General features: G+C 48.9%; 1 protein-coding gene across 1 annotated transcript; it reads left to right on the top strand.

Moving 5' to 3' along the window:
• The first annotated feature begins 2539 nt into the window (after nt 1-2539).
• Nucleotides 2540-4374, top strand: LOC139435094 (uncharacterized). Its single transcript, XM_071205464.1, has 3 exons — nt 2540-2821; nt 2903-3543; nt 3630-4374. Exons 1-3 carry the CDS (start codon nt 2716-2718, stop codon nt 4323-4325), a joined length of 1443 nt encoding a protein of 480 aa, XP_071061565.1. The 5' UTR covers nt 2540-2715; the 3' UTR covers nt 4326-4374.
• The last annotated feature ends 14433 nt before the right edge of the window (nt 4375-18807 follow it).

The following is an 18807-nucleotide window of genomic DNA, read 5'->3' as shown; positions in this document are numbered from 1 at the left end:
CTTTTGGAACACTATTTTCGGATACAATTTATCCATTTTCACCCTTTTCTCTGGTTCTTCCAAAAGTTGACTTAAACTTTTACCCACCCTGGAGAAAGGTATGGGGAGTTGTCAGGGGACTCTACCCGCCTTTTGGAACACTATTTTCGGATACAATTTATCCATTTTCACCCTTTTCTCTGGTTCTTCCAAAAGTTGACTTAAACTTTTTCCCACCCTGGAGAAAGGTATGGGGAGTTGTCAGGGGACTCTACCCGCCTTATGGAACACTATTTTGGGGTACTTTTTTTCCCATTTTCACCCTTTTCTCTGGTTCTTCCAAAAGTTGACTTAAACTTTTTCCCACCCTGGAGAAAGGTATGGGGAGTTGTCAGGGGACTCTACCCGCCTTATGGAACACTATTTTCGGATACAATATATCCATTTTCACCCTTTTCTCTGGTTCTTCCAAAAGTTGAGCTGTATTTTTTCCGACTCTGGAGAAATGCAATGGGAGTTGTCACGGAATAACGAGACACTATTTTCGGCTAAAATGGTTGCCTGGAGGACCCCCAATCATGGTTCTCACACAACTTTAAGTTGTGAAATTGGTCTCTGGAGGAATTCAAGGGGAGTTTTCACGGAATAACGAGACACTATTTTCGGCTAACATGGTTGCCTGTATGACCCCCAATCATGGTTCTCACAAAACGTTAAGGGCGTTCTCCCCGGCAACCCACCAGCAGATGAAAAGACCCACCCCTCCGCCTCTCCACCTCTTCCGAGGGACGAGGGAACCGCGCGGGGGTCTGCTGGAGGCTACTGCCGGGTGCTCCGTCCTGCGCCTCACCGGGACCCTGACTCCAGCGCGGTGTGGCGGCCTCGCCCTGGCCGTCCACCCTCTGGGTACCTGACTCCCCTGCCTCCTCCGGGGGGCAGTTGAGAGGGGTTCAATGCCTCCCCGGAGGATACTGTTATCCCAGCAACCCGCCAGCAGATGAAAAGACCCACCCCTCCGCCTCTCCACCTCTTCCGAGGGACGAGGGAACCGCGCGGGGGTCTGCTGGAGGCTACTGCCGGGTGCTCCGTCCTGCGCCTCACCGGGACCCTGACTCCAGCGCGGTGTGGCGGCCTCGCCCTGGCCGTCCACCCTCTGGGTACCTGCCTCCTCCGGGGGGCAGTTGAGAGGGGTTCAATGCCTCTCCGGAGGATACTGTTATCCCGGCAACCCGCCAGCAGATGAAAAGACCCACCCCTCCGCCTCTCCACCTCTTCCGAGGGACGAGGGAACCGAGTAGGGGGCTGCTGGAGGCTACTGCCGGGTGCTCCGTCCTGCGCCTCACCGGGACCCTGACTCCAGCGCGGTGTGGCGGCCTCGCCCTGGCCGTCCACCCTCTGGGTACCTGCCTCCTCCGGGGGGCAGTTGAGAGGGGTTCAATGCCTCCCCGGAGGATACTGTTATCCCGGCAACCCGCCAGCAGATGAAAAGACCCACCCCTCCGCCTCTCCACCTCTTCCGAGGGACGAGGGAACCGCGCGGGGGTCTGCTGGAGGCTACTGCCGGGTGCTCCGTCCTGCGCCTCACCGGGACCCTGACTCCAGCGCGGTGTGGCGGCCTCGCCCTGGCCGTCCACCGTGCGCCCTCTGGGTACCTGACTCCCCTGCCTCCTCTGGGGGCAGGTGAGAGGGGTTCAATGCCTCCCCGGAGGATACTGTTATCCCCACGTTGTCGTACCCGAAACTGTCGGGTATCCTTTGGGAGAACCAGACTCTGGAGGAACGTGAGGGGAGATTACAGGGATCTCTGCCCGCCTAACGAGTGCCTACATGGGACACCGCACCATGATGCAAATGAAAACAAACACCTGATTTGAAGATAAGCTGAGTGCACCTTTCGTGAGTCTTTTCACGCTTCCTTCTTTTTTACCCACGATTCTGGTGACATTTCCCGGTACCGAAATGCTCAAGAATACAGGTCGGATGGCGGTCCATTGTCCGATCTGTAATAGTTCCTACCGTGCCCTGAGCAAGCACCTTCAGAGGCGCCATGGTGTGCGTAACTTGAATGAAAGAAAAATTCTGCTGTTGTTGGCCAACGGACAGACCAACATTAGGCTCCATCCCTGTACCATTCTGGGATGCGAGTACCGTGGCACAAGGCTGGATCGCCACTTGGCCAGAGACCATGTTGAGCTGGCCCGGGAGGAACTACATGTGGTTCAAAATCAAATGAAAATGACAGTGGCCAAGAAGGAGCTTTATGAACTCCGAATGACAAACCCCACCATAGAAATGATTACCGCTTGGGCTGTTGACACGGTGGCAGATGACGATATACTGTCACAACCTCCACCCTTGTCCCCGGTGAATGAATGTGACAACCCGGACTGCAAAGAATGGAGGCTGGAGGCAAACGCAGTGAGGGCTCAGCGGGACATATATGCTGCTGAGGTGAAATCCCTGCGCTGCAAGTTGCAGCAGAGGATAAAGCACAAGCGACAGAGGATGGATCAGCGGGCCGGGGACATTCCCGCGTTCGATGGGGAGGAACGAGAGCGGGTCATTCTGAAGAAACGACCCCGAACAGAGTCGACACCAACGAGGCTGTCCAAGTCGAAAGGTCCCTCCTGCAGCAAGTCTCCTATTCCCGCCTGCAGCACGTCTCCCATTCCCGCCTGCAGCAAGTCCCCCACTGGCTCTCACACCCATTCATCCAGCTCCTCAGAGCCTGCATCCATGCATACCGAGGCCTCGTCAACCTCCCCTCCCATAAATTCCCCCTGGTTCCGGGGCAGGGGCCGGGGAAATATAATGCGGGACATCACATTCCCACGGATTATGGGTAAGTGTGTTGGCTATGTGACACATGCAGTTTCTGTAACACACCCTGTGTTGTCATTAAAGTACTGTTTATATTTCACAGAGGATTATCTGCAAGGATACCGGGAGCATTATGCAGGTATCGACCCACCAGTGAGGCTCCAGGAAAACACAGTCTCCAAACTAAGCAGAGTGAAGTCGTTCCTCAGTTTCATGGCACACGGTTTCAATCGCCTGTCTGACTGGCTCTTTTTGAGGGATCTCAAGAGGATACGCGGGTGGTCCCGGAGCCTGATGAAGTCAAGCCTTCAGGTCACGACCTCCGACTTCTACATCAAGAATATATCACACTTTCTCAAGTACATGGCCGACACACCGTGCAAGGGGAGCAGGCTCAGCCAAACCGACATGATTTTAATCAAACGGGAAGTAGTTGCCATCCTGAAGTCCCTGAAGAGAAAAGTACTTATCCACCAGATGCAAGTGAAGCGTGACAAGATGGAAGGTCTGCCGAGCCACAACGACCTAATGACATGCTTGACTTCGACCACCACTCGCATCCCTCAGCTCCTGGATGTGATGGCCTGCAATCCGACTACCGCAACCCGTACCCTGCTCTATGGGTATATGACTCTTCATTGGAGCTGCATTTACGGCCACCGTCCGGGGGTCTACTCCAATATGACCAACGCCGAGGTCCGAAAGGCGGATACAACTGGCACTGCCTTCGGCTACCTGGTTCATGTGAGTGCTATTAATCAATGCATTTATTCCGGCAGTTATATGCATGATTGACATTGTATTGACACTCTCTAACTCTGTCATAACAGGTAAGCAACCACAAGACGGCCAACGCGTTCGGGGAAGCGCAGCTGTACCTCACCGTAGAAGAATTTGGATGGATGAAGAGGTGGCTGGAAATTAAGGGTACGCTGACCTGCACCCAGAGCCGTTACTTTCTATACACAGAGGGGAAGAACCCGTTCAGGAAGCTTGCCTACTCCCTGAGGATGGCATGGGCTGATGTAGGGCTCCACGGTCCCATTAACTTCACCGACCTCCGCACAGTCCACGCCGATAATGCGAAGAGATTTCAAGACAAAGGCAACCGCCAAAGAGTGAGTGATTTCATGTGTCACAACACTGCAACTGCGGACAAATTTTACGCGAATAATCCTTCTTTGAAGGAGGCTGAGGACATTCGGTTGCTCTTCACAGAGTCACTGCAAGCAGCGGCGGCGGCATCGACAGCAGCAGCAGCGGGAAATGAAGACACTTTTGCGGGTATTGACATCGACAGTGACAGCTCTGGAGAGGAGCACAGCCCGGCTCCCTACCAAGACTCCCTACCAAGACATGTCCCGAAGAGGGACCAGTCACTGGCCGAACACAGCCCCTCAGACATGGGTGAAGAGAGGGTGCCATACTCTGCCCCAACTTCACCCACTGTTGCCAGTGATCAACTTGTAAATATGCAGTGTGTTGTTGTAATCAGTCCCCTTGTAAATACGTTATATCCTGTGTGAATGTATTTATTACTGTCAATATTACTGTAAATAAAGTTTGTTAAAATTACTAAGTGTTCTGTTTTTAAAGCCCACTATGGGTTTTTTTCCTTGAAGATCCCCAGGGGCACGATATTCTGGTTCTGGTGGTAGCATGGAGGTGTTTAGTCCAAGTGAGGAGTGCTCAAGTGTGGGATGATTTGTAAGGTAGAAGAGGGTACAAAAAGTTAAAGTGTGAACCTCCAGCAGGGCAGGTGGTGCTGTGAAGAGGGCCGACTATGGGTGCCGATGGGCGGACGGTAAAGCACCGCAAAGTAGACCCCCTTTAAGTATTGCCAGGGGCACGATAATACCCTCCATGGAGGTTGGGTGCTGCTGCTGTGAAGAGGGCCGACTATGGGTGCCGATGGGCGGACGGTAAAGCACCGCAAAGTAGACCCCCTTTAAGTGTAGCCAGGGGCACGAGAAACATCCACCATGGAGGTTGGGTGCTGCTGCTGTGAAGAAGGCCGACTATGGGTGCCGATGGGCGGACGGTAAAGCACCGCAAAGTAGACCCCCTTTAAGTGTTGCCAGGGGCACGATAATACCCTCCATGGAGGTTGGGTGCTGCTGCTGTGAAGAGGGCCGACTATGGGTGCCGATGGGCGGACGGTAAAGCACCGCAAAGTAGACCCCCTTTAAGTGTAGCCAGGGGCACGAGAAACATCCTCCATGGAGGTTGGGTGCTGCTGCTGTGAAGAAGGCCGACTATGGGTGCCGATGGGCGGACGGTAAAGCACCGCAAAGTAGACCCCCTTTAAGTGTTGCCAGGGGCACAAGAAAAATCCTCCATGGAGGTTGGGTGCTGCTGCTGTGAAGAAGGCAGACTATGGGTGCCGATGGGCGGACGGTAAAGCACCGCAAAGTAGACCCCCTTTAAGTGTAGCCAGGGGCACGAGAAACATCCTCCATGGAGGTTGGGTGCTGCTGCTGTGAAGAAGGCCGACTATGGGTGCCGATGGGCGGACGATTAAGCACCGCAAAATACACCCCCCTTTAAGATTCCCAGGGGCACGAGATTCTTGAGGGTGTGATCATCTTGGTTTAGTCCGTGGGGGAGTGCTTAAGTTCGGGGGCCCGGGGACCCAAGGTGCTCGAGGTTCTGGAGGTACATGGGAGGGATCCTGGAGCTCCTCAGTCCGTGTTTTGGGGGTCTTGGAGCGGCCCCGAAGAGGTGCCTTTGTCGGTGTACCTAATGGGTAAGAAAGCCACTCTACACAGGTCGTCAAATGTGATTGAAATGTACAGAGTGCTGTACATTTCAATCACTTTTAATGGGAGTCGTGAGGTGTGGATGAAATGGCCATATCTCCCTTAAATTCACAGCAAAGTTACCCAGCTTTGACACACTGATTGCTGGGTAATAGAGCCATGTGCACCATGCATTTAAAGTAATCTTAGCCATCTTTCAGACACTAATTCGTGGGTAATAACGGCCTGTACATCTCCCTATTTGAAAGGGCCATATCTCCCTTAAATTCACAGCAAAGTTACCCAGCTTTCACACACTAATTCATGGGTAATAGAGCCATGTGCACCATGCATTTAAAGTAATCTTAGCCAGCTTTAAGACACTAATTCCTGGGGAAGAAAGTCACCCTGGTCGGGTAGTCAAATGTGATTGAAATGTACAGAGTGCTGTACATTTCAATCACTTTTAATGGGAGTCGTGAGGTGTGGATGAAATGGCCATATCTCCCTTAAATTCACAGCAAAGTTACCCAGCTTTGACACACTGATTGCTGGGTAATAGAGCCATGTGCACCATGCATTTAAAGTAATCTTAGCCATCTTTCAGACACTAATTCGTGGGTAATAACGGCCTGTACATCTCCCTATTTGAAAGGGCCATATCTCCCTTAAATTCACAGCAAAGTTACCCAGCTTTCACACACTAATTCATGGGTAATAGAGCCATGTGCACCATGCATTTAAAGTAATCTTAGCCAGCTTTAAGACACTAATTCCTGGGGAAGAAAGTCACCCTGGTCGGGTAGTCAAATGTGATTGAAATGTACAGAGTGCTGTACATTTCAATCACTTTTAATGGGAGTCGTGAGGTGTGGATGAAATGGCCATATCTCCCTTAAATTCACAGCAAAGTTACCCAGCTTTGACACACTGATTGCTGGGTAATAGAGCCATGTGCACCATGCATTTAAAGTAATCTTAGCCATCTTTCAGACACTAATTCGTGGGGAAGAAAGTCACCCTGGTCGGGTCGTGAAATGTGATTGAAATGGACAGATTCCTGTACATTTCAATCACTTTTAATGGGAGTCGTGAGGTGTGGATGAAATGGCCTGTTTAATCCGATTTTGAGCACTCTTTTCCCTGCATAAACTAGTTTAAATCACCGTTAAACACTTATTTTGTTAATGTCTATATAACCGACTTCCCGCTATGCATTGCGGTCGGTTATATGGACACAACTACCCTGGCACTAGGCAGACCGCGGCCGGTAGTAAATGTCCAACCAGTGTTCCACCTGATCCCTAGGGTATGTAAGCATCCTTCAGGTCTGTGGAGGTGCACCAATCTCCCTGGTGAACACAGTCCATTACCTGTTTGATTGTCAGCATGTGAAACGGTCTTTTCCGTATCACTCTGTTGAATGCTGACAGATCTAGGATGGGTCTCATCCCCCCGGCCTTTTTCGGGATAAGAAAATAACGGGAGTAAAACCCCCGATTTTCTTCCCCCTGAGGAACCCTGGAAATCGCACTTTTTACCAGAAGTTCCTGCAGCTCCGTCTGGAGCGCCAGGCACTGTTCTTGGGATGACAGAAGTGTTTCCTGAATCCCATTGAACTGCGGGGGGGGGGAGGCAAATTGTAGAGAGTACCCTCTGCTGATCAGCCTGCTCATCCATCCGTCCATTAAACATAGCCGCCTCCACTCTGAGCATCGCTCTGAGAGCGGGCGTACCTGTTTTTGTTGTGCTGTGGTAGTCATGGTGACTAGCCATGCCAGAGCCCTTGCTGCCGTTGCTCGTGACGCAACCCAAGGGGGGCCCCACCCTAAAGGGCTGTGAAGGGGTCTCCACACGTTGCATCACACCCCGACTCTCATCCTGTCTCTGTTTATGAGAAGGCTCATAAACAGGACCCTGAGGCGGGTTTATGCTCCAACTTGTGCTTTTCACCTCCTGCGTAACAGCCGTGCTAGGCTTAATACGACTGTGTGTAGGCACAACTGAGACAGAGGAAAAATCGCGCTGCTTGTTACCCGTAAGGATAGAAGCGGCCGATTTAAATGTCAAGCCCTGCTGTCTTATAACCGACTGGTTAAATACCGCAGGCTTATACAGCGAGCCTAGCTGTTTGCTAACCGTTCGATTAGAAACAGCTGGCTCCACCAGCGAGTCCCTCTGTCTATTAACCGACCGGTTAACAGCAGATGGATTATGCAACAAGTCCCGCTGCTTTTTAATCAATAGATTAATAGCAACCGGCCTGACTAGTGTGGGGGATACGTGAGACACAGATGCTACAGACACACTGTTGAGATTTGAATCATTTTTATTGACCAATCTCTGTTCCCACATAACCCCCCTAAAGAGTCATCTTCTGTTCTGCTTCCTCAGAGGTTCTCTCGGAGGAGCAGACCAGGAGCGGGGGTTCTTCCTTCCCCTCCGACTCGCCGCCTGCAGATCCTGTCTCTGCGGCGAAGGAGCGGAGACCTGGGACGGAGCCCCTGCCGCTGCCGAAGGGCGGTGCTGACGCCGTTGCTGCTCTCGCCGTTGCTGCTCTCGCCGTTGTCCGCTCTGCCCCCGTTGAGACTGTAGCGGGGGCTGCGGATGCTGTCGTTGCTGACGCTGCTGACGCTGCTGTCGCTGCTGTCGCTGCGGACGTTTGTCGTCTGCTTGCTCTGAAGCAGACTTCATACTTTCCACCATGGTATGGAACTGTGGTCAAATAGTCCGTCCGGACTAATTGGAGCCTCCAGAAGATCTTTTCCTGCACCCTCCGGTATATTCCCCTGCTGTAGCCAGAGATACCGGTGGACCTGTGTCGCCCATGCCGCAATCCGCGCCTGCGAGACTGCGACTGCTGCACACAGGGTGAGTGCAGTACTGGCCGCCTTGCCTATCTCCTCAGCCTCCCCTGAGGACATAGTCTTAGACTGCTCCGACATTTCCACCATGGAGTTTGTCAGCAACGCTATGTTATTTGCCGCTGCTGACGCCTGGAAAGCACACTGGTGCATCCGGTCCGTCTGTTTGGCGACAAACCTGTCTTTGGTGGCAGCCAGCATGGGTTGCCGTCCGGAAACCGAGCTGGCCTGCCTAGCCCCAAAGAATGCCGTGAGGTTCGGCTCTAGCGGAGGCACGGTCGGGAAACCCACGTCCGTGAGTCCCTCCACTCTCGTGAGAGGCACGTATGTCCCTATCGGAGACCTCATGGCTCCAGGGTCCGCTGCCGCCCCCTCCTGGTACTTCCTTATGGCCGGGAAGCGTGGCCAGACCGGGTCCCTCCTGACCCTGTGTACCCGGGAGAACACCCGGGACATATCATCTGGCGGCGAGCTCTCCTGAGCTAGGGGAACGGGGAGATTTCTCCAGGCGGCCGCCTTGGATATGATCTCTGGCAGTTCCAGGAGAATCCCGCCAATCGACGGCAATGCCGTGTTGGCGGAGATAGGGATCGCGGGATCATACACCGGACCTACACCGGTTTCCCTATCTGTCTCCTCCGTCCGGAGGGGAGAGACAATGGGGGAATCACCCGTTGATCCCTGTATGGAGGGGACGTAGTCGTCCGACTCGTGCCCTCCACTCTGATCCAGAAAGTCAATGGCTTTGTCCCCGGAGTACTCCTCCCGGACGTGCCAATCGTCCTCGGCAGCTGCAGCAGCGAGAGCGTCCGCTCTCTGCTGTCTGAGGGCCAGCGGGAGACGGGCACAATGCGAGCATGCTACCCCGGGAATGAGAGCAGCGTTCGCATGCTCTAATCCCAGGCAGGACTCACACTGTGAGTGCCTGTCAAAGCTCATGATGTAGCCCGACCCGCACACGAGGCAATCCCTGACACAGCCTTGTCTTTCCTGTCCAGTCTCCATGTTAGAAAAACAAAGCTTTTTAGGAGGAATCTTTGTTTTTCAGAGGTAGCTCTCAAAAGAACCGTTTTTGCCTGTCAATGCTTCTGCAACGGAGTGCTGAAGAAAAGTAGGAGCGGATTGTAGGGCCTACTTCCTATTTATACGGAAGTGAGCCCGGAGGTGGGGCCCACGTCGTAGGTGGGCGTGGAATAGGTCTGTCAGTGCTGCACACGTGCAGTGGGGTTTACCCAATAGGGATAGCCTTAGAGGGCAAAGCCTTATACGAAATAGAAGCGGTGCAGCTTTTGCGGGCTTCACGTAACGCCCATATTTGCCTATAAATAGTCAAAGAAACACCCATTCATTCATTCATTCTGACTGACTGCATGAAGAAGATCGCAGGAAATTACGACAGAACAGCTAAAAAAGACATCTCACACACCGTGTCAGATTTTGGTTATTTTGGGGAGGTCGAGATAAATCATATTGTTTGGTGGATGCAGTTTGAACCAGAGTAGCAGCATGGAGGTCGGATCGTCACCAAAATAAGTAAATAAGTGGTCCGAAAAAGGTTAATGACAAAATAAATACACATAGCCTTCCTCAGGCAGTGTGTTTGTACCGGGGACAGGAGACACCCCCCCTTGATGAGGAACTGTAAGAAATGATCGGGGAATCCCTCCGGATCGGAGTCATGACGACTGGATCTGAATTATGTTTTTGTATTTGGTGGTTTGTGTTCCAGCTGTCGATCAGCTGTGCGCAGCGTCTCCACTGCAGCCTGTGCGTCTCAACCCCCCCCCCCCCCCCCCCCCCCGCAGCAACACCAGTTAAAGGAAATACAACCAATGTGTTGTGTTATATTAGCTGTACAATTTACCATGGTGTTCTTAGCATCCATACTCCTGTGTTTTACGAGCGACTTATCAAGTCTTGGCAAACGGCATAACACACGAATAAACATGATAAAACCATGCTCATATCTACAACCTATAGAAATGCAAAACGGCGTCAGTTTAGATGTAATTCTGTCCTCCTGCTTACCGCATCATTCATGAGAAAACATTTCAACATTAACACAACATATTCGAGGTGGTTTTAAATAATAACCCGTATTTATTTATTTCTCCATGTTATGTTTTTGTGTGCACTGAGGAATCGCAAACAGGCGTTTGTTTAATCATTTTAAGATTGGCTTTAATCAATGTTTGAAAATGAATTCTTCATATATGATAAATGAGAGGTAACATTTTGTTTCACTTTATTTCCACATATTTATCTCCATTCTTCCTTCTGCCAACGGCGTCGCAGTTTCTCGTCTGTCCCATTTTTGTGCTTAGTGCGTACGCATGGGTTAGAGTTTGCGTGGAGGACCGCACATTTCCCCGTCAAGTTAGTATTTTATAAATCGCAAACATTGCGTAGAAACTGGCGTACGCCATTTTTGGAGCGTATATCCCTCTATAAATGAGGCCCCTGGTCACCGCGGCTGAGCTGACCGCAGTGCAGAATCGCTGTATAGTTGAAATCTCCTAACAATGTTGTCCATTTTAGAAATAGGCCTATTAGGCCTATATTTAGCCCTTAATAACATTCATTTTCTGGGCTCCAAGTGTGTCTTGGCCGTTTTCATTGTGATCGCTAAATTCCCCTTGTTTATAATAATCACAGTTCCTTCAACAGGATACTGTCGTGATTCAAAGTGTGATTTTAGCATAGCCTACGTGTTTTTGTTTTGAAATCACTTCCGTGAGTTTCGTCTGCGCTCTTATTTTGTAAGGTAACTTCCTGTAGCAGCATATGAAAAACGGTAGTTTTTTTGTTTCTGTTTTATAGTGATTTTATTTGTTGTTTTGAGAAGTAGAAAATGAAAATCATCCCGTTTTTTAAGTTTAGTAAATCCCTTTTTGACCATGATAAAGAAAAACGCCTTGTATTTCAATTTTGGTTTTTCAATTTGAAAACGAAAATCAAATATCCAGTCGTTTTTTGTTTTTGAATTTCCATTTGTGAAAAGAAAATCCAATGACCAAAACATACACTGACCGTACACTTACCTTTTTTTAATTAGGTTTTCTCGTTATCCGTCTTTTTATTCAGACAAGTCAAAATATTCATGTGTATGCAGTTTTCGACACAAAGATGCATTACATCTACAAACAGAGCATACAATGAGAGAACATGATACACTTTTGATGTATGTTACAGAATGTTTCGGAAAATGAAGATTCCAGGACCACTTTAAATGTTTCGTTTACAATCGTTTCCCAATGACCCGGAATAGTACTGCCAGAACAAACGATATCCAAAATGTCTTCCAGTTTACAAACTTCAGCCATTCTTTTTACACAGGGGTCACTACTCGTTCTGTTTTCAATCGTCCCCATCACCACACTTATTAAAAGGGTAATGACTACATTCTGATCAATATATACAGAGCGTTTTGCATAGTAGTTTCCCATTTTTTTATTTTACTTAAAGTAAAAGTCACTGCATTGAACAATTCCCTGGCTTCTTCTCCATCCAACTGCTGGTTGTTAGTCTTCTTCTTCTCCATCCAACTCTGTATGGATATTTCAAGTCTCTCCTTGAGGCATCTGCATTTTATAAGCTTGTGCAGAAAAGCTTCCGAAGCGCGTCCTATCCTCAGTTCTTCCTCGCAAATGCCTTTTTCAATAAGACTCTGGTCAATCACTGTAATGAAGTTGGCGAGCCAAAGTCTTTTCATTAACGCTTTGTAATTGTTTCTGAAGAAGAAATCGGGTATGTCATTCCGACAATCGTGTTGCCTCTGGTCGGGGTTACTGCATCAGCATTCTTTGCAGATTTCTTCTCTGTACCGATACATCACCATCTCCAGAATATAAAACAATTCCGATTTCACTGTGTCCCTAAACCGAGACTTCTTGACCCGAGGAGTAGCATCAGCAGCAGTAGTACTGCAAGATTCGGGTTTCCCCCATGGTGGTGTTGATGGTGGACTCTGTTCCTGGCTGCAACTCGCGGGGGGAGTCTTGGCTTTTCTCTGCTCCATGGCTAGTTTACAACGGTCGTCTTAGCGAGGTCCTTCGTTTTAGATGATTTGCTGAGTGGAGGGTGGGGCTTATTGCGTTGAATGGGGGGAGTCAATTATAGAATTGAGAGTTTTTAGAAAAAAGTTCTTTATGCGTTGTAGCTTTTTCATCTCATCTCCAGCAATAGGTCATCATTTAAGAACAAGTAATAGTTTTGTCAAGATTCTACAGAAAAAAAGTCAAAAAAGTATAGTATGTCAGAAATATGGAAAAGTCATTGTGTACAAATGAAGCTTAGCGCAAGTTCAATAAGGAAGACCTAACACGAGTCACTTACACGTCACTCGATGGCTCCCTTCCCCCCTCATTAAATATGAGGGCGTCACCCCTCAGCAGCCAATAGCTGCACATGCTAAATTCCTTAAATGCCTGCTCTTCCTCCCTGTCAGTTGTTATTTGCAGATGACCGCAAACAGTAGCAGTACTACAATACTCCTCCTCGTGAGAAAAAAGAAAGAAAAAAAAAAAAGCACAAGAAAAACTAGCTCAAGATGTCCAACTCGGACAATTCAGATCACAAACCTGGTATGGAATTATTCGAGCCCGGTTCGGCTCCCCACAGCGGCCTATCACCAGAGGCAGACTTCCTCATCGCCCGGCTCCTGCAGCAGGGCATCCCCACAGCCCCAGGCCTCACTCTCTCGCAGCTCAGAGAGCTCTCGGATCAGGTCTCCAGCACAGCTCCCCAGTCCGGGGCAGCAGCTCCAGTCAGCTCCCCAGAGAGCAGGGCGAGGACGCGGCCGCAGCCGCGGAGGTAATAAAAAAAAAAAAAAAGGGCAGGAAGTCGAGCCCTCCAGGATCCCGTCCACCTCCAAAATCCACCCCTTCCCAGGCTCGCCAGTCCGAGAGCGTCACTAACACACCCCTCATGGAGAGTAGCGTGGCCGGCTCCCTGCAATCCCTGGCTAGCTCCATGATAGCTATCGATGCTCGCCTCCAGGGCCTGGAAGACTCCGTCAAAGGAGCTTCGACTTCCGTGGCACTCAGGTCAGGTACTAGTGTTAACGAAAATGTTTGCACTCACCCTTACACACGGTTGGGTTGTAACGGAATACATGTAACGGCGTGACGTAATCAGAAATACAAAAAAATCAAGTATATTCAGCAGGCGTTACATTTGAAAAACGAGTAATCTGAGTCAGTTACTTTCGTAAACCTGAAGTGAATACTTATTGGAATTATTGGTTGAAAAGTTTCCTCACAAAATGTAATATTCATTAACGGCAGAACCGTGTGCACACTGCACAGCGCTGCAGCGTGTCTGTGAGCGAGAGATGCAACGTGTCTGTGAGGCCCTGCCCCCGCACGCAGATGAGAGAGAGAGAGCTCTCTTTCAAAATATATTGAAAGGTAGAAACGGAGATGGTTAGATAAAACGTGGAAGATAACGTTTATATAGCATTTATTTATTGTCGAAATTATGACATTTATAACGGGATCAAATCAAAGTGAATGGCCTGCTGAATGCATAGGGCAAGTGACTGGAAAAAGTTATTACATCGTTTCAGATAATAAATAATAATGATAATTCATTCTATTTAGGGGTGCCTTTCAAAGCACCCAAGGACACCTTACAATGCATAACATATTCTAAGGAAAGGTTTTAAGACGGTACAAGAATGCAGTATGGGTGAGTTTTTATGTGTGGTGCAGATGAGAGAGCTGTCCAGAATGACACTAAGATGCTGTGTTGTGCTCTTGATAAGCCATTAAAACCGTAAAATACGTGTCTCCCGTTCACCAAAACATACCCATCTGTTATGGAAAAGAAAGTATTCCAAAGAAAAAAGAAGAAGAAGGAAAGAAAAGAAAAAAGAAGAAAAGAAGAAAGAAGAGGAAAGAGAAGAAAGGAAGTATTCTAAAAGTAATCTGGTACCGGCGGGGACTGTTGTTAGCTTCTGATGCACAGAAGAAAAATCTCGCCCACCCTATATTTTTACAGGCCCACCCTAAAGTACATTTCTGCCTACGCTACTGGTCCGCACAGCAGCGTGCGTTGACGTTGGCGGTCGGCGTGTCTGAAGCTTGGGGATTTTTTTTTTTTGCAAACAATGTGACCAACGACCAATCACATGAATCTCTTGCCCCCGACATACAAAGCAATAGCAATGTTAAAACGAAGTAAACTGAAAAAAAAAAAAAAAATCTCTCCTACAGGCGAAAACCTACCAGTTTCACCCACTGTCTCTGCCACCTCCCTCCATGCCTCGCTCCTCTGGTTTGTATCCCGGTAGATGAACAGAGACCGCTCATTCAGCACCGGGCGATTCACTACCGCTATAATGAATTTTCTCTCCATTTTTTGGAATATGAGGTAATGACCTGCGTAGTCTCTCCCAGCATACACGAGGTTTGACTGGCTAGCGCTCGTACTGGCAGATTTGCATAAACGGGATCTCATTGGCTGACGCTTCTGCCGAGGCGCCAAAAAAAAAAAAAAAAAAAAAAAAAATGGAACATTGCTCAACTTTTGAAGCGAGCAACGCCAGCAACGCTCCATGTCGCTTCCCAAAATACAGTTCCGCTAAAGGTGACGTCACCCTATTCAAAGTGAATGGGCAGGAGCGTTGGAAGCTTTAACGCACGCCACCGTGTGGACGGGCCGTCACAGTAGCACTGCGCCATAAACCTCGTGGAGGGGAACAAATAAATAAATTGGAATATCATCCCTCCACTCCCATTATCATCCCATTATCATCCCTCAGCTAGCAGCTGCGCTATCTACTCACCCAGATTCCGTGTTTGTTGACTATCTCCTGTCAGGGCTCTCCCAAGGCATCAGGGTAGGGGTCCTCCCATCTGCCACAGTGACTTTCGTAGCAAGAAACTTACAGTCAGCCGCTAAAGAACCCAACATAGTTTCCCAGCTCATCGACAAAGAACTTCTCAAAGGATATATAATCGGCCCTTTTAGCTCCTCCCCCTTCTCAGTCTTCCGTTCAAATTCCATCGGAATAAGCCACACGTAAATAAAAGGCTGATTTTGGATCTGTCTGCTCCCCGCTCCGGCCATTCGGCAGCGTCAATAGCATCATCCCTCCAGATCAGTTCTCCCTTCACCATGCCTCAGTGGATAATGCAATAAAGATGATCAAGTTCACAGGGCACGGAGCCCGGCTCTCCAAAGCGCACATTACCGATGCCGTCAAAATCATCCTCATTCAACGGAATTCGTTCGGTATTAAAGGGATAGTGGAAATTGAACCCCAAATAGTTTCGTTTTAACTTATATACAAGCATAATTACGTACCAAAACAATCACACCTGATTAAAAAAATATAATAATTGCCTTACGCATGTTAGAAGCACTTGATTGCAGCTTCCCCGAACTTTTTTAGAAACGAAATGATCGATTCAGCCAAACCGGAAGTGAGGAAAACTCAGGAAGACGAAACGATAACAAACCATGGCGTCTATGCAGAATGAACGTGGAAGGGCAAATATACCAGACAAAGAAGAAGGATTGTACGAGGTATCCAGTGATGATAGCGAGTCAGAAACATCCTCTCGGCTTTCCTGCGAAAATGTAGTTTTAGGAACTGAATCTGAATCCGGTTCAGTAAGCGACGATGGTGAGAATATTGAGCCAGACGATGGACCATTACGTCCTTATTTGTTCGAGCCCGAGGAGATGGAGTTAGTTCATGGCATGGGCAATGGCGAGGATGACCAGGACCAGGCGCCAGATGATGCACCCCTACGCACAAATAATCTTGACTGGTAGGTCCCTAAACATAGCTCACGCTAGGCGCTATATTATATATTGCAAATCTTGGCATGCATGCACTGTAGGCCTATGGCTATGCCCGAGGATGACTGCATGTAGGGTACATTTCATAACATACCAGGGTCAGGTTCACATAAATTATCTTGTCACATTTATTATTGTATATGTAACAGCCTTATGGGCATTAATTACATGAATACATTTAAATGAATTGTATACTAGCATGATATACAGCTAGAGCCAATCGGTCTTTTGACGTAGTATGGTCCTAATCCTAGGCTAGCCAGGCTGCCTGTCAAGTGTAGGCTGTACTCACAGTACTGTTAGTCTATCATGTCTATATGATGACTGTAGTGTACACATTCGACACTGTGTACCGGATTATCGGATGACGAGGCCTCCGGTCGCCTAATCGACAGGCAATAAATGGCGTTGTACACAATGGTACAGGCTAATGATGCATTAAATCAGCCAGAAAACATAATAAAATACTCGTGCCTCGTCCAATGTTTGTGCCCGTCTTCCTTTTGTTTTCGCCATCACACGAAGATTCCCGAAGTATTTCGTTTCATTGAGAGGGCGTGGTCGGGAGCAGTAAAATTGAAAATAAAATGAAACTAGGCGCATGAAATAAAAAAAAATGGTTTATTATGCTTATTTTTAATAAAAATACATAAGTTAAACCCAAAATTCGCGGATTTCCACTATCCCTTTAAGTGGGAGTCCAAACTCTATTTTCGTCGTTCGCAGAAGCAGCCCCTGCATCTTCAATTCCTTCTCGGAAGCGCTCTGCTGGATCTTGCTGAACATCGTCAGAATCCCCTCCGTCCTTCACCTACTGGACGACTCCTCCCCATAGTCCCGCCACAGGACAGCTCAGGGATCTCACTGGCCAAGCTTAAACACTGCTCCAGGAGTTAGGTGTCCCTCTCTCCAAAGAGAAAACGTTAGGTCCCGACACACGCTTAGAGTTCTTAGGCATCATCCTCGACTCCATAGACATGAAGGCGTCTCTCCCCTCCGACAAATTGCAGCGCATCCGGGACATCACCAAGTCATACTGCGAGCAACAAGTTATCACAAAACAACAATTGCTCTCCCTTCTCGGACACCTCAACTTCGCCATGCACGTCATCCCCCAGGGGCGCTCGTTCATCTCCCGCCTCCTGGATGCAGCATCAGCGGTCGACAAACTCCATGACTGCGTTTTCTTAGACGAAGGCTGCCGCTCAGACCTACGTTTCTGGTCCCTCCTGCTCGCCCACTGGAACGGAGTTACTTTCTTTTACGATGACCTCGTTCGTTCCTCTGACTCAATGAGGTTCTTCACGGATGCCGCCCAATCCGTCGGTTTTGGGGGTTTCTTCCAGGGAGAGTGGTTCGCAGGGTCATGGCCCCTGTCAATTTCCACCTCAAGCAAGTTCTCATTAAATCCGGCCTATCACCTATATCATACCCGGGACATTCCTTCAGGATAGGTGCAGCCACCTCTGCTGCTAATTAAGGTCTCTCTACCTCATCCCTACAACAACTAGGACGGTGGTCCTCCTCCGCCTTCACAACCTACATTCGCCCGGACATCAGCGCCGTACTGGCTTCCCAAAGATCTCTCAGACCCTAACTATGGTATCTATGCATATAACTGGTGGTGGCTCATAAACACATTCACAAGTATACATGTCTCACTAAGATACCTGATATTCAAACTGCATTCCTGTCCTAATTCCGCGTGGGCCCTGCCCACAGGGAATAATGTCTCGTCTCACGCTGCAACTACATGTAACGGGCTTCATCTCCGGCACACAGGTATTTCATTCCCAGGCCTTGCTCAAACGTATCGGTGTAAAATGTATTTCCTGCAGTCAGGCGTGGACTCGGGCCACCGTACACCCCCGTGGCAGTTACAAAACAAAGAAAATAAAGAAAGAGTAAAGAAGGAAAAGAAAGAGATATCCTGTGAAGTCAGGCGTGGACTCAGGCCACCGTACACTCCGGTGTCAGTTACAAAACAAAGGAAAGAAAGAAAGAGAAAAGAGTAAAGAAAAGATATATATATATAGCCTGCGAAGTCAGGCGTGGCGGAAGGCCACCGTACACTTCGGTGTCGTAGCTTCGGGCTACCGTACACTTCGGTGTCGTGGACGTTGGGCCACCGTTACAAAACGAAACCGCTCGCTCCTCGGCGAAGTCAAGCCCTGCTGGCCAGGCATGCGACCCGCAGGTCGTTTTCAGGTAAGACCGGCACTGATTTCGTCAGTCAGAGTCTCAGCATGACCCGTAAGCTCCGGCAGTGATTCCGGCACTATGTCGCTCATATATGTGTTAATCTATTATCTTTCCTTCCCAGATCACCAGTCACCCCACAAGGTAAGCAACTCAGTTCATCTCAGTATTTCATACTTCACTGGTTTTGGGGATTTCATCGGAGCGGCGCTTTCCCTCCTGAATGATTATCCTGCAAACCGGGGCCTAATCGCCAAACACCATTACATTCTCCTGTTGTATTATCATGGCAATCATTTAATTCATATGACGTGTAAACAATAAATATGTAATTCTTACATCACGTCTCTCCGGTTTGAAATGAAGCTTAGCGCAAGTTCAATAAGGAAGACCTAACA

The sequence above is a fragment of the Pseudochaenichthys georgianus genome, chromosome 14, assembly GCF_902827115.2.
Source record: "Pseudochaenichthys georgianus chromosome 14, fPseGeo1.2, whole genome shotgun sequence".
Lineage (NCBI taxonomy): Eukaryota > Metazoa > Chordata > Actinopteri > Perciformes > Channichthyidae > Pseudochaenichthys > Pseudochaenichthys georgianus.
This window is presented reverse-complemented; position numbering and strand designations above follow the sequence as displayed.

Coding starts and splice junctions, on each gene's coding strand:
- LOC139435094 (XM_071205464.1), top strand. CDS start 2,716: ATGCATACCGAGGCCTCGTCAACCTCCCCTCCCATAAATTCCCCCTGG. Junction 2,822..2,902: donor CACATTCCCACGGATTATGG/GTAAGTGTGTTG, acceptor TATATTTCACAG/AGGATTATCTGCAAGGATAC. Junction 3,544..3,629: donor CCTTCGGCTACCTGGTTCAT/GTGAGTGCTATT, acceptor CTGTCATAACAG/GTAAGCAACCACAAGACGGC.